The following is a 12,392-nucleotide window of genomic DNA, read 5'->3' on the forward strand; positions in this document are numbered from 1 at the left end:
AGCTATGAAACGTTTTCTTCCTTTCATTAGCTATATTTTTGTGCGCAATCAGTACCAAGCGTGGAGCGTGCGTGTACGCAGTTGTAGTTTATTACTCGTCAGAATCACAACCAGCCTACCCTCAAATTGAAATTATCTTACGCAAAATTTGGGTAAATTAATCTATGAGACCTTGGCCGTGGTCAAATACATTAATCGAAATAATTTGATCCCCTGAGTCTAAAACTGTAATTAGATCTAAAATCAGTCAAGAGATGACGAAGCTACTAGCCAAAAGTTTTTACTCGAAAAAACAAACAAAGATATAAACACACAAAAAAACAAACTAACTCAGAGCTATTCTATGAGCCGATGTGCCACAGCTAAAAACAGGGATTTTACAGCACAGAAACATCAGTTGCGTGATGTTCGACCTTACAGCTTTGATTAAAAAAAAAGAAAAGTTCTAAGTTTACCCTGCTTTACCTCTTTTTGTTTTACTTTTCCAGCTGTGTATGAATATATATAACAGTAGAATACAGGGAACGTGAAATTGACCGAGTTGTTACCACTAAATTGTAGAGGTTTTGCAACACATGTTCCATGTAATACATCTGAACCAGTCACTTGTTGTTCTATTTCTTTTAACTCATTAGTAAAAACAAGCTTCCCTCGAGAACTTTTTATTTTGCTCACTCTAACACAGAAAAATACACGCTAGCAGGTTCATAAACTTATTTCTATATATCTATGAAGACTTCCAACACGTTTCGTATTGTAAACAGAAAACGTCACAGCTGCTTTTTTGTTTATTTTGTAACCCTAAAATGTTGTTTATTTTATAAAGGCATTTTTAAACATTAGTTACGACTTTGTTTCTTTCTCGATCCTCGTTAATTAACACGAATCACGTAATGCAATGTAAACACAAATATCACCGATGTCATAATTAATCCCAATATCTATTGCGCGTTTTCTATATATTTTATGTAGAAAATGAGTGATTTAACCCCATTTGTTTGGTCAGTTCCTTAAACTGAGTTGTGTAATAGCCGAAAACATAAACTTACTCAATATGACGCAATACGAGAATGGTGGTTAGAGCTCGTAATACAGGACAACAAAAAATTCTCTACTAGAGAAAACGTAAGTGATTCTGAGTAATTTGATGACGCTGATTTGAAAACTATTATCAGAATTTATCCACCAACTCTAGATTTTGTGTTATTATAATATCTTAATATTTTATCAGCACTATGTGAAATGTCATGTAATCAACTCAGTACAATAGATTTATGTTGTGAAATTAAGTTTGCTTGGACAGTTTAACGGGTAAAAGATATACATATTGTTGATAACTTCAAACGTTGACTGTAATGTTTTATTGTAAAAATCCAAATATTTCATAGCTTCACGTATACTGTTTGTTCTCGATATAGTTGTAACGAATTTCTCCACTTTTATTTCATTCCTATACTTACCTAATCTTCCCTGGAATCAAAAAATCGCACGTGCTCATTTTAATAGAGCAATAGAAAAGTTCATCGAGTGAACATAGAAAGAGAGGCCTCTTTCTCTTTCAGTTGCCTGTTACTCACTTAGTTGATCACTTCGTCTATCTCCTCTCACATTCCAAACATTGTCCAATCTTCTTCTTCGCGTCATACCCGCGATATAACCAAACTTTGTTTTTTATCTTTTAAACTCTAGTTTTGAAAGCATAAATTATTTTAAATTTCTTAGAAAATCGCCTCCAGTTCAAGTAAAATCCAAAAGTGCAAAAATCACCCAAACAGTTTTTGCTACATTTGTGGAAAATATATTTCAGTTTCATGAGGTAAAAGCATCACACATAAGGTAAAGGTCGCTTATTACCACCATTCTAAGTGTGAAAATTGTGACCAGAAAAATATTGGGCTCCTCAAGAGTGTTGTACTGTTTGCACGTCTGGCTTGACACGGTGGTTTAAAAAGAAGTTCTATCATACGGCGTGAGTCAAAAGATCATCTAACTTAATGTTATTTTTGCATAACTAATATTTCTGGATATTCAGGCTAAAATAAACAATATGTTAAATATCCAGATATTGCATCTGCAGTGAGACCAGTACCTCGTGTGTTTGGCTTTCCAGAGCCATATCCACCAACAAACTGGGAAATAGAAAAGTTACCTGAGAAAAGGTAATGAATCATCTTCATGCTCTTCATCAAGTAATTCTATTCACGTGACATCTCAACATAAACTGCTTCATCTGATCACATAGGAAAATATATTTGATCTGATTCATGACTTGTCTCTGTCAAATCAGCATGAGAAACTTATTGTATCTCTTTTACAGTAATGGAATTTATAAGTTCCAGGAACAAGAGTTCCAGTTTACCGAAGTGGCCGTCAAAGACTTGTTTCTCATACAGCACGCAAGATACATTGTGTTTCTATAGAAATGTTGCTACATTAATGGAACAATTAGGTGCTGAACAAGAATGGAGAATTTTATCAACTCATCTATAACTCGCCTGAAAGTTGTACTTTTGCACAATGGGAACATTAACCTGTTGATTCATGTTGCTCATGATCTGAACATGAAAGAAACTTATCAAAGCATGCAGGTTATACATTCTTAAATGAAATTTTTAATGAATAAATACTATTAAAGAAAATGTTATTTACACAATGCATAGGAATATTTTGAATAAATCTATCATAACTCGAAACCACACAGTGGCACAGCAGCATGTCTGCGGATTTACAATGCTTGAAACTGTTAGATACCCATGGTGGGCAGAGTTCAGATAGCCCTTTGTGTAGCTTTGTGTTTAATTACAACTAATCATAACTCGAAAAATAGAAGTGATCGGTAATTATCAAGATGATAGACTGAAAATTTATATATTTTAATACCTTGTATACTAGATATCCATCCAACAACCCACGAAGCCAAAATTTAGTGTTCAGTGATGTCGAGAAAACCCACTTGTAGAGAAATTTATATGCAAAAAACGGCTCGTTTGGGTTGAGAAAATATTTTACATAGAAGAGCGAACAACGTTTCGACCTTCTTCGGTCATCGCCAAAATTTAGTTTAAGCTCAAACATTACATTAATATAAATCTTAAATAAGATTTCTGGGAATCAGAAAAGTAGAATACGTGAATCCTCATCCTTGGTTTCTTATGATATAAATCAAATTTGGTTTTAATGTCTGTTCCTCTACTCACCACTAACCACTTACAATAATTTGGGTCTTCTACTCACTACTAATCATATATAATATTTTGGGTCTTCTACTCACTACTAATCATATATAATATTTTGGGTATTCTACTCACTACTAATCATATATAATATTTTGGGTATTCTACTCATCACTAACCACTACTCACATACAATATTTTGGGCGTTTTGATAATGTGTAACATACTATCACATCCAGTGGACTAATTTTTTTTTTCTCAAAGAAATAAGAATTTCAGCGAATTTACGTTTTGGTGAGGAACAGAAATGTATAAAGAATTAAAAATACTTGTTGACGTAAGTGGGGTAGGGAATGGCTTAATGGTTAACGTGCTAGACTATGCACGCAAAATCCATGGTTTGCGTCTCGTTTCCAAAAGTAAAGAAAAATGTGGTGAGTACTAGAAAGCGTTATCAAAATGATGACCAAATTTCACTATTATATTAGGGTATTATAAGAGCTTTTGGTGGGTTCTGTTGATTGGCTGCTTATCCTCTAATCTGTCAATTCAAAATTATGTAAACAGTCCTTATGAAACTAGGCGCTAATACTTAAACTATATCTTCAAGTAGGTAGTAAAAAGAAGGCTGTTTAGACTGTACTGATTTCCTAATGTAAGAAAAATGATTTTTACTTCTGTAAACTTTCCATACACAATCTACATCAGGGTTGGGGCTAGATACGCAGTTTATGGGTACACAATACTTTGTATTGGTATATATAAATAGAATGATGCAACTTGAATAGTACACAGGTGCTTTATTTTAGGTGCTTTATTTTGCTGTGTTTATATGATATCACATCAACCCAACATACACTGTAATTCTTATTGTTCAACTAGGCCTTTAAGAAGAAGCAACTCATACAGGGAAGTAAGAAGCATATCAGGATACTGCTAATAATACACACATTATCAAGTACGTTACACATGATTGGAAACTGTGTTACTTTTAAGAACAACAATGTATTAGAAAGAATTGGATGACACACTCGTTCAGAGCTCTGCTATGTGAAGTAAACTGGAGAAAGGATGTACCTGTATGAAGAGGAGAATAGTTTTCAGGTTATGTCTCATTCACCGTTGATCTGGCAAGCTTTAAAAAAAAAATAATTATCTGCAACTAAAGAATGAGATGGAAATTGCTTCAGCTAAATAGATATAAATTGAATTCATTTATTCATGCCTCTAACGTGAGAAAGAGTATATATAAATAGTTAAATTTAGGAAAGATGAAGAAAGGATTCTCTGGCCGTGGTCGCTAGGTGCTTGCGTTGCAAGCGTTTACTCCAGCGTTCGCTACTGCATTTGTCGTACTTATGTTTATGAATTTCTTTTCTTAAGGGCGGATAATGGCGAATCGGATCACTTTAAAAGCCATTTTAAAGGTACATTTGACATTTTTCACAATCAGAATTTGTAAATGCATGCACGTTAAACTTTATTCTTTACATTTATACTACTAACAAAAATAATGCTTATACCAATTGGTTTTTTATTGTTTAAAGTGATTTGTTTCTTTACATAAAAGCTCCCTAATGGTATAAGAGTATGTTTGTGGGCTCACACTGCTAGAAACTAGGTTTTGATACCCGTGGTGAGCAGAGCACAAATAGATCATTGTGTAGCTTTGTGTTTAATTACAAACAACCTTACATAACAGTTAACTTATTAATTAAAGTTACCAGAAGAGTTGTCAGGCAACATCAATTTTTTTCTTTTCATTTCATGTTTAAAAGGACCTCTGTACTGTTTGTTTTTTAATTTCACGCAAAGCTACTTGAGGGCTATCCGCGCTAACCATCTCTAATTTAACAGTGTAAGACTAGAGAGGAGGCAGCTAGTCATCACCACCCACCGCCAACTCTTGGGCTACTCTTTTACCAACGAATAGTGGGATTGACCGTCACTTTATAACGCCTATACGGCTGAAAGGGCGAGCATATTTGGTGCGACGGGGATTCGAACCAGCGATCATCAGATTACAAATTGAACGCCTTAACCCGCCTGGCCATGCTGAGCCAGCTCTGTACTAAATTACTGAACACAACTTTAATAAAGGGGTATTTTTTTTGTAAACAAACCTCTAACATTTTATCCTCAAAATCGATAAGAATTATACGAGTATTATAAAAATATTAATGCATCAGGACTTTTATTAAAACTATTTCTCTTCATATGTATTTTATTTTAACTTACTTCACTTGTTTCAAAATGTGAAAAATAATGTTTGAGTGTTTCACATTTTCAATCTTGAAGCTTGTAATGGTTTGTTTATATCACAGTGTCTCACGTCACCTCTTTGTTTGCACACACAAAGAAATTGATTGTTCAGAAGATCAGTTAATGAGAAATGTTCGCAATTCTTCATCTAAATATTGAAATACTTTAAGTGTAGAGAACAAGTCTGCTCCCGTGAACGCATATTTGCATATGATTTAAGTATTAATTTCAGATGTTAATCAGACCTGTCACGTGCGACGTTTATAGACTGATTAATGGAAACTTTGGCGTTTTATCTATTATCCAAGAAAGATATTCTCTCGAATCAGCGAAAAGATCTGGGTAATAAGAGACACCACGCAGCTGGATAAACAGACCCAAGTAGGCGGAGCGTCAGTTTTTTTTTAATAATGCAGTACTGATGACGTCAGTAATCTGGCTTATAAAGGTAGCTTGAAAAGTGCAAGAGTAGAGAAACAGAGAGCAAATTTAGAGGTCCAGACCGGCGAGTTCACATCAGGTAACTTGCAACTTCTTGTAAGTATCGCAACAATAAGTTAGAATTCCAGTCACACAAACTGCTTTCGTTATGTAATATTTCTTTATAGTAGACAACGATTCGGAGACTAATGCTTACACACTTTAACTCTCCTATTTCTTCTATAAACTTGTTGAACTTTTTACTCTCCGTTATCTTTTATAAACTAGTAGAAACCTTTGCTCTGCAATTTCTTCTACAAACTAGTAGAAAATTTTACTCTCCGATTTCTTCTATAAAGCAATAGAAATTTTTCACTGTCCTCAAGCACAATTTTTTACTCTCCGCTGTCTTCTATAAGCTAGTAGAAACTTTTGCTCTACGTTTTCTTCCACAAACTAGTACAACTTTTCACTCTCCGCTTTCTTTTATAAACTAGTAGAAACATTTACTCAGCTTTTTTCCTTTAGAACTAGCAAACTTTTGACTCTCCACCTTCTTCTTAGCTAGAAACTTTTACTCGCTTTCCTTTCCTTTTCTATTTCTTCAAACTAGCAGACTCTCCACATTCTTTTACTCTCCGATTTCATCTAGAAACTAACAAAACTTTTGACTCTCCACCTTCTTCTATAAACTACTAGAAACATTTACTCGCTTTCCTTTACAAACTACTAGAAACATTTACTCTGCGATTTCTTCTTCAAACTTGTAGAGCTTTTCATTCTCCGTAGAAATTTTTACTCTCCTCTGGTAAAATTTTTTACTCTCCACTATATTCTATAAGCTAGTAGAAACTTTCACTGTATATTTTCTTCTACAAACTATTACAACTTTCCGCTCTCCGCTTGCACAGACAAACTAGTATTCTAAAGATGCAGTAGAACTAAATTGCTGTACCTAATGTCTAAGACTCTTCATTATCGACATTTCAACCGTTCATTCCACAATAACGTTTTGAAACACATTAGTGCACAACTAATGTTCCAACATACTAAGATAAGACTGTGCAAACTTCAGTTATTGTTTCAGGCCCGTATTTTAGCTTCTAACCTAAGTTTAAATACAGAAAATAAGTCACGTTATTTTTAATTAATAAGGTATTCCACGAATTAAGATATAAAATGGTGTTTTTAATCTTTTGCCCTATATCACTAATATTTGCACACGTCAACCTTCTTTAAGTTAAATAATGACTTGTATACCATTATTGAAAGCCATTGTTAACCATGTGTTAATTAGGAACAATTTTCTTAATATTATTTGAAGTTCTGAAAGGTTAAAAAACTTTCTTATATAATCATGAACAAAAATTAAAATATTCATTGCGAACAAAGTGAGAATGGAGAGGTTTGTACTCTGTATCAACATCTGTGATCCAAATTCATTTTCATTGTATTTTCTCCTTCTTTCAGCCCGGACCGGCATGGTTAGATGGTTAAGGCATTCGACTGGTAATCCGACTGGTTCAAATCCAGGTCACACCAAATATATTCACCCTGTCAACCGTGAGAGCGTTATAATGTGATGGTCAATCTCCCTGTTCGTTGGTAAAAGAGTAGACCGAAATTTGGCGATAGGTAGTGATGACTAGCTGCCTTCCACTCCTAAATTAGGGACGGGTAGTGCAGATAGCACTCGTGTATCTTTGCGCGAAATTCAAATCATACCTTCTTTTAGTATATTCTGCGGAAAGTAAATAACCGTATTGTAATTTCTTCTATTGACCGTATTGTGTTGTAAAACATTTTCTTGAAAATGACATATTTCTGTTTTTCGTCAAAGCTACTGCTACACATACTTTAATCAAATCAGATTTTAATTGTTTATTTGAATTTTGCACAAATCTGCTCCAAAGCTATTTGCATTAGTCGCTCATAAGTTTGAATTAAGAGAGTAGCAGCTAGTCAACTCCGCACCTGTTGGGATACTCTTTAACGACAAAAAATGGAATTAGCCGTCACATTACAAAGAACCCATGGCTTGAAGGGTGACCTTCTTCGGTGTGTGGGAAAATACGAACACGTGGACTGTGAGTTCAGCGTTCTAACCATTGGGCCACGGCAGGTCTCATTTTAAAATACGATTAGCGTTCACTTTTATTTGTGAAAAGTTTTATATATATATATATCACTAAGAGGATCGTATTTCAAATATCTTTTTCTATTAAGAAATGTTTGTTCTACTGTAGGTAGAAAAAACGTTAAGAAAAAAAATGTTCCGTATGATTTCCGTTGTTACCTTGGTGACTTTGGTTAGTCTCATAACCTTCCAGCCTTCGGAGACTTTTGGTCGAGAACAATTTCGGAGCTTGGCACTTGTAAAAAAACTTGCTTCCAGCTCACCGTATAACAGTGGTCTTCAGTTGATGTCATCAGATCCTTTGTATGGCTTCGATCATACCAGTCCTTTTGACTGGAGAGTAGCACGCAACCCATTCCACGACTCGCTCAACTATCTGGCTTATCTGGAACGTCTGGTGAAGAAGAAGGCAACAGAGACCGAAGACGAGAACCAGGAACCCGAGCAAGAACCTAAACGTGACGGAAACCGCAAGTTCCAAACCCAAGGTTGGAGGCGTTAGACGAACCAAATGGATCCAACTGTAAACTGGAGACGTTAAACGGATCAAGTGGATCCTTCGGAGAACTGTAAATTGCTTTACGTTGAAATGTACTCTTTAAAAATTTTATGGGCAATTCTTTCCCAACTTTGAAACAAAAGTAAATCTTCCAAATAATTGGTAATATAATTTTTTTAATAATTCTGTAAGAACTGCACTTTTTTTCTAAACGAATTCGTAACATAAAAAGCAAATGTAACAGCTATTTCTTTTACTTAATATTTCATAAGTTCGTTCTTGAACTAATGTTGGATAAAAATTGCCCAGATATTGTTGTGAGATACTGGTAACGTCAGTGCACTTCATCAATAACAAGTAGTTTTTAACTTTAGTATTGCAAATTAATTCGGAACATGAACTGATAAAATACAACAACAAAATTAAGCTTCTAAATGCAGAACAAATATTAAAGTGTGCTCCATTTTACTGTAATTTGTGTTTCGAAAATGTTTCATCTAATAAAGTTTGATGTTTACAACTCAGATAATTCAGACCTTAAGCTTTTTGTAATGTTTCATGTCTGATTAAATTAGGCTCGGCATGGCCAGGTGGGTTAAGGCGTTCGACTCGTAATTCGAGGGTCGCGGGTTCAAATCCCTGTCGCACCAAACATGCTCGCCCTTTCAGCCGTGGGGGCGTTATAATGTGACGGTCAATCCCACTATTCGTTGGTAAAAGAGTAGCCCAAGAGTTGGCGGTGGGTGGTGATGACTAGCTGCCTCCCCTCTAGTCTTACACTGTTAAATTAGAGATGGTTAGCGCGGATAGCCCTCAAGTAGCTTTGCGTGAAATTAAAAAACAAACAAACAAACAGTACAGAGCTCCTTTTAAACATGAAATGAAAAGAAAAAAAATTGATATTGCCTGACAACTCTTTTGGTACCTTTAACTAATAAGTTAAATGTTATGTAAGGTTGTTTGTAAAACAGTAAAACAGTAGCCCAAGAGTTGGCGGTGGGTGGTGATGACTAGCTGCCTTCCCTCTAGTCTTACACTGCTGAATTAGGGACAGCTGGTGCAGATAGTCCTCGTGTAGCTTTGCTCGAAATTCAAAAACCAAACCAACGCCGATTAAATTAAATCAAATTATTCCTAGAAACGCCATCTAACAAATTCGTATTTTTCAAAGAAAATGGCTCCAGACCATCGCCCTTTCGGGCGATGTATATCTTGATGGGTTGATTCACCACAATGATGAAACTAGAAAGCTTTTTAATATATCTCTCTGAAAAACGGTTCTTGATTATAAATATATATTTGGTAATGAATACGTAGATTCTTTGTAGGTCATTGCACAATATATTATTTATCTGGACCTCTTTTTCATTATTAGAAAAACTTAAAGTACGTCGAACTAACACTTAGCACCACAATTTCAAACTAAAAATCCAATATTTAATTATGATAAATTTAATAGTTTTGAACCTAAGACATTCTATAGCATTTGATGTCTGATTTAAGTTCAATCAAGAAAGACTCCTCTTTTAGTTTTATAAAGTTATCAAAGAAACACTTCTAATTTTATAGTATCTATAGTGGAGAGGCGTCAAAGTCATTACTACATCTTTAGTGGAGACGCGTCAGTGCCATTACTATATTTATAGTGGAGAAATGTCAAAGCCATTACAACATCTATAGTGGAGAGGCGTCAGTGCCATTATTATATCTATAGTGGAGAAATGCCAAAGCCATTACTACATCTATAGTGGAGAGGCGCCAATGCCATTACTATGTCTATGGTGGAGAAATGTCAAAGCTATTACTATTTCTATAGTGGAAAGACATCAGTGCCATTAGTGTATCCATAGTGGAGAGGCGTCAATGCCATTACTACATTTACAGTGGAAAGGTATCAGTGCAATTACTACATCTGTAGTGGAGAGGCGTCAGTGCCATTACTATATCTATAGTGTAGAGACGTCAAAACCATTACTCTGTTACATGAAAAGTGGAAACATGAGTAAACAAATTTGGCGTCGAATATCTTCTTAACTTCACAGGAAGAGGACTGTTTATCCTAGATTTTTAGCTTCGAAATAATTGTTGTCTTTAGAAAAACAACTAGTGAACGCAACTCATGATGACAAGAAACCCACGTTAATAATTTTTCCACCTTCTGTATCATTGTCCTAGTTTGTTTTTTTTAAATAAATATAGTTTATAAATAGTATAACTAATCTGTCTCTCACTTGGACAGCGGTAAGTCTACGGATTTACAACGCTAAAATCAGGGGTTCGATTCCTCTCAGTGTACACAGCAGATAGCCCTATGTGGCTTTTCTATAAGGAAAATGCACAAAAATAGCGAATCTTGAATAAACATTTATTTAGAGGCTCTTGGAAAATCAATAAAACGTCAAATACAATTAAGAAATATAAAGAGAAAATAAAATATTGCCACTTACCCTAACAAGATATTCAGACACATATTTATTTGATTAGATAACAAAACGCTTTCCCCTCCCACTAACACAACGGTATTTCTGCGGATTTATATCGCTAGAATCCAGATTTCTGTACCCGTGGTGGTGAAAGCACAGTTAGCCCATTGTGTTGCTTTAGAGCTTAGCGAAGAACAAACAAAAGATAACAAAACGTTGAGATTCGTAACTATGGTCTATGTATTCATCTAAACACGAAAGTGATGAAGTGTGTGTGTTTTCTTATAACAAAGCCACATCGGGCTATGTGCGGAGTCCATCGAGGGGAATCGAACCCTGATTTTAGCGTTCTAAATCCATAGACTTACCGCTGTACTAGCGGGGAGGGCGTGATGAAGTAAACGATTGCCAGTGATGATACATCTGAACGACTTTATTTTCTGTTGTATAGTAAATGCTTTTGAAAATCCTTAAAGTAACGCAAAGGTCAAGAACTTTCTACTGCTCGAGATATCAATGAGAAATAATGACCACTTTATAATACTTCGTTCAATGGACGAGAGAGCTAATGAACCGTGTACGTAAATCTTAAGAAATCCTTGGGTAAACCACACTCAAACACCAGCTGGTAAGTAATGTTTTCAATTCGCTTTTGCGCTTTGTCGTTGCTTTTGTAGTTAGTTGGCTTACTTATACGTAATTATTATTTGATAATCTGTAATTACCAATACCCCCTCGAAAGACAAGTTTAAGAGTTTGAATGCATCCATGTAGGCTTAGCTCTGGGTCATTTCTGAATCAAATCTCAAATGCTACATCAGACTAGTAAGACATTCGGCGACGTTTTTTTTTGAGTGCGATGCTAGTTTTTCTTTGTTGTTGTTGTTTTTTTGTCTCGACGAAAAATAGTCACCAAAACTGGATTCGTAGTAAATGCGTAGACGTTTTGACTTATATATACCCGTTTACGATATATACGACACGTATTTTATCTCTCATCAGCACTGGTCACAATAATTTTAATCTGCAGTGTTTTTAACAACGTATTGTTATATATGTTTGGGCAAACTTGTTTTACACCAGTTTCTCTTCTTTCTTTGCCCTTCTCGTCTCCGTTGCAATGAGGTGACCTTTCCTAGAAGAAAACGTTGACAAGAATTACTTTCTTATAAAGTATCAACTATATATTATTCACCTTCATGAAAAGTAATAAAAAGAAATTAATGTTTAGTATATCAAAAAACAACTCCTAGGAACTAAAAAATAATAAATATATATATATATATACATGTCCTACGTCAGTTCCCAGGGCTCGTGACTAAGCTGTTATTCGGTAATAATAGCACCATTGCACACAACTCCAATTCAGAATGGATAAGAATGTATAGTAAGTATTACGTCAAGAGAATTGGTTACACTAGGTCACGTGGTTGGTTGCTTCAGTTCTTAGTATATCATGGCTTTGATAGTGACTGGAC

At 35.0% G+C, this 12,392-nt stretch overlaps 1 protein-coding gene and 1 long non-coding RNA gene across 2 annotated transcripts; one reads left to right on the plus strand and one right to left on the minus strand.

Annotated features, from left to right (window-relative positions):
* The first annotated feature begins 5,851 nt into the window (after positions 1-5,851).
* Positions 5,852-9,190, plus strand: LOC143238780 (uncharacterized). Its single transcript, XM_076479324.1, has 2 exons — positions 5,852-5,972; positions 8,102-9,190. The coding sequence occupies exon 2, from the start codon at positions 8,126-8,128 to the stop codon at positions 8,492-8,494; it is 369 nt and encodes a 122-aa protein (XP_076335439.1). The 5' UTR covers positions 5,852-5,972; positions 8,102-8,125; the 3' UTR covers positions 8,495-9,190.
* Positions 9,191-11,790: 2,600 nt separating this feature from the next.
* Positions 11,791-12,348, minus strand: LOC143236966 (uncharacterized). Its single transcript, XR_013019822.1, has 2 exons — positions 12,203-12,348; positions 11,791-12,049 (listed from the first exon to the last, which is right to left on the minus strand). It is a non-coding gene; the product is annotated as an uncharacterized LOC143236966 (long non-coding RNA).
* Positions 12,349-12,392: the final 44 nt, after the last annotated feature.

This window comes from Tachypleus tridentatus, chromosome 13 (assembly GCF_004210375.1).
Source record: "Tachypleus tridentatus isolate NWPU-2018 chromosome 13, ASM421037v1, whole genome shotgun sequence".
Lineage (NCBI taxonomy): Eukaryota > Metazoa > Arthropoda > Merostomata > Xiphosura > Limulidae > Tachypleus > Tachypleus tridentatus.

Bases quoted from the DNA above. Each gene is read 5' to 3' on its own strand.
- LOC143238780 (XM_076479324.1), top strand. From the start codon at position 8,126: ATGTTCCGTATGATTTCCGTTGTTACCTTGGTGACTTTGGTTAGTCTC.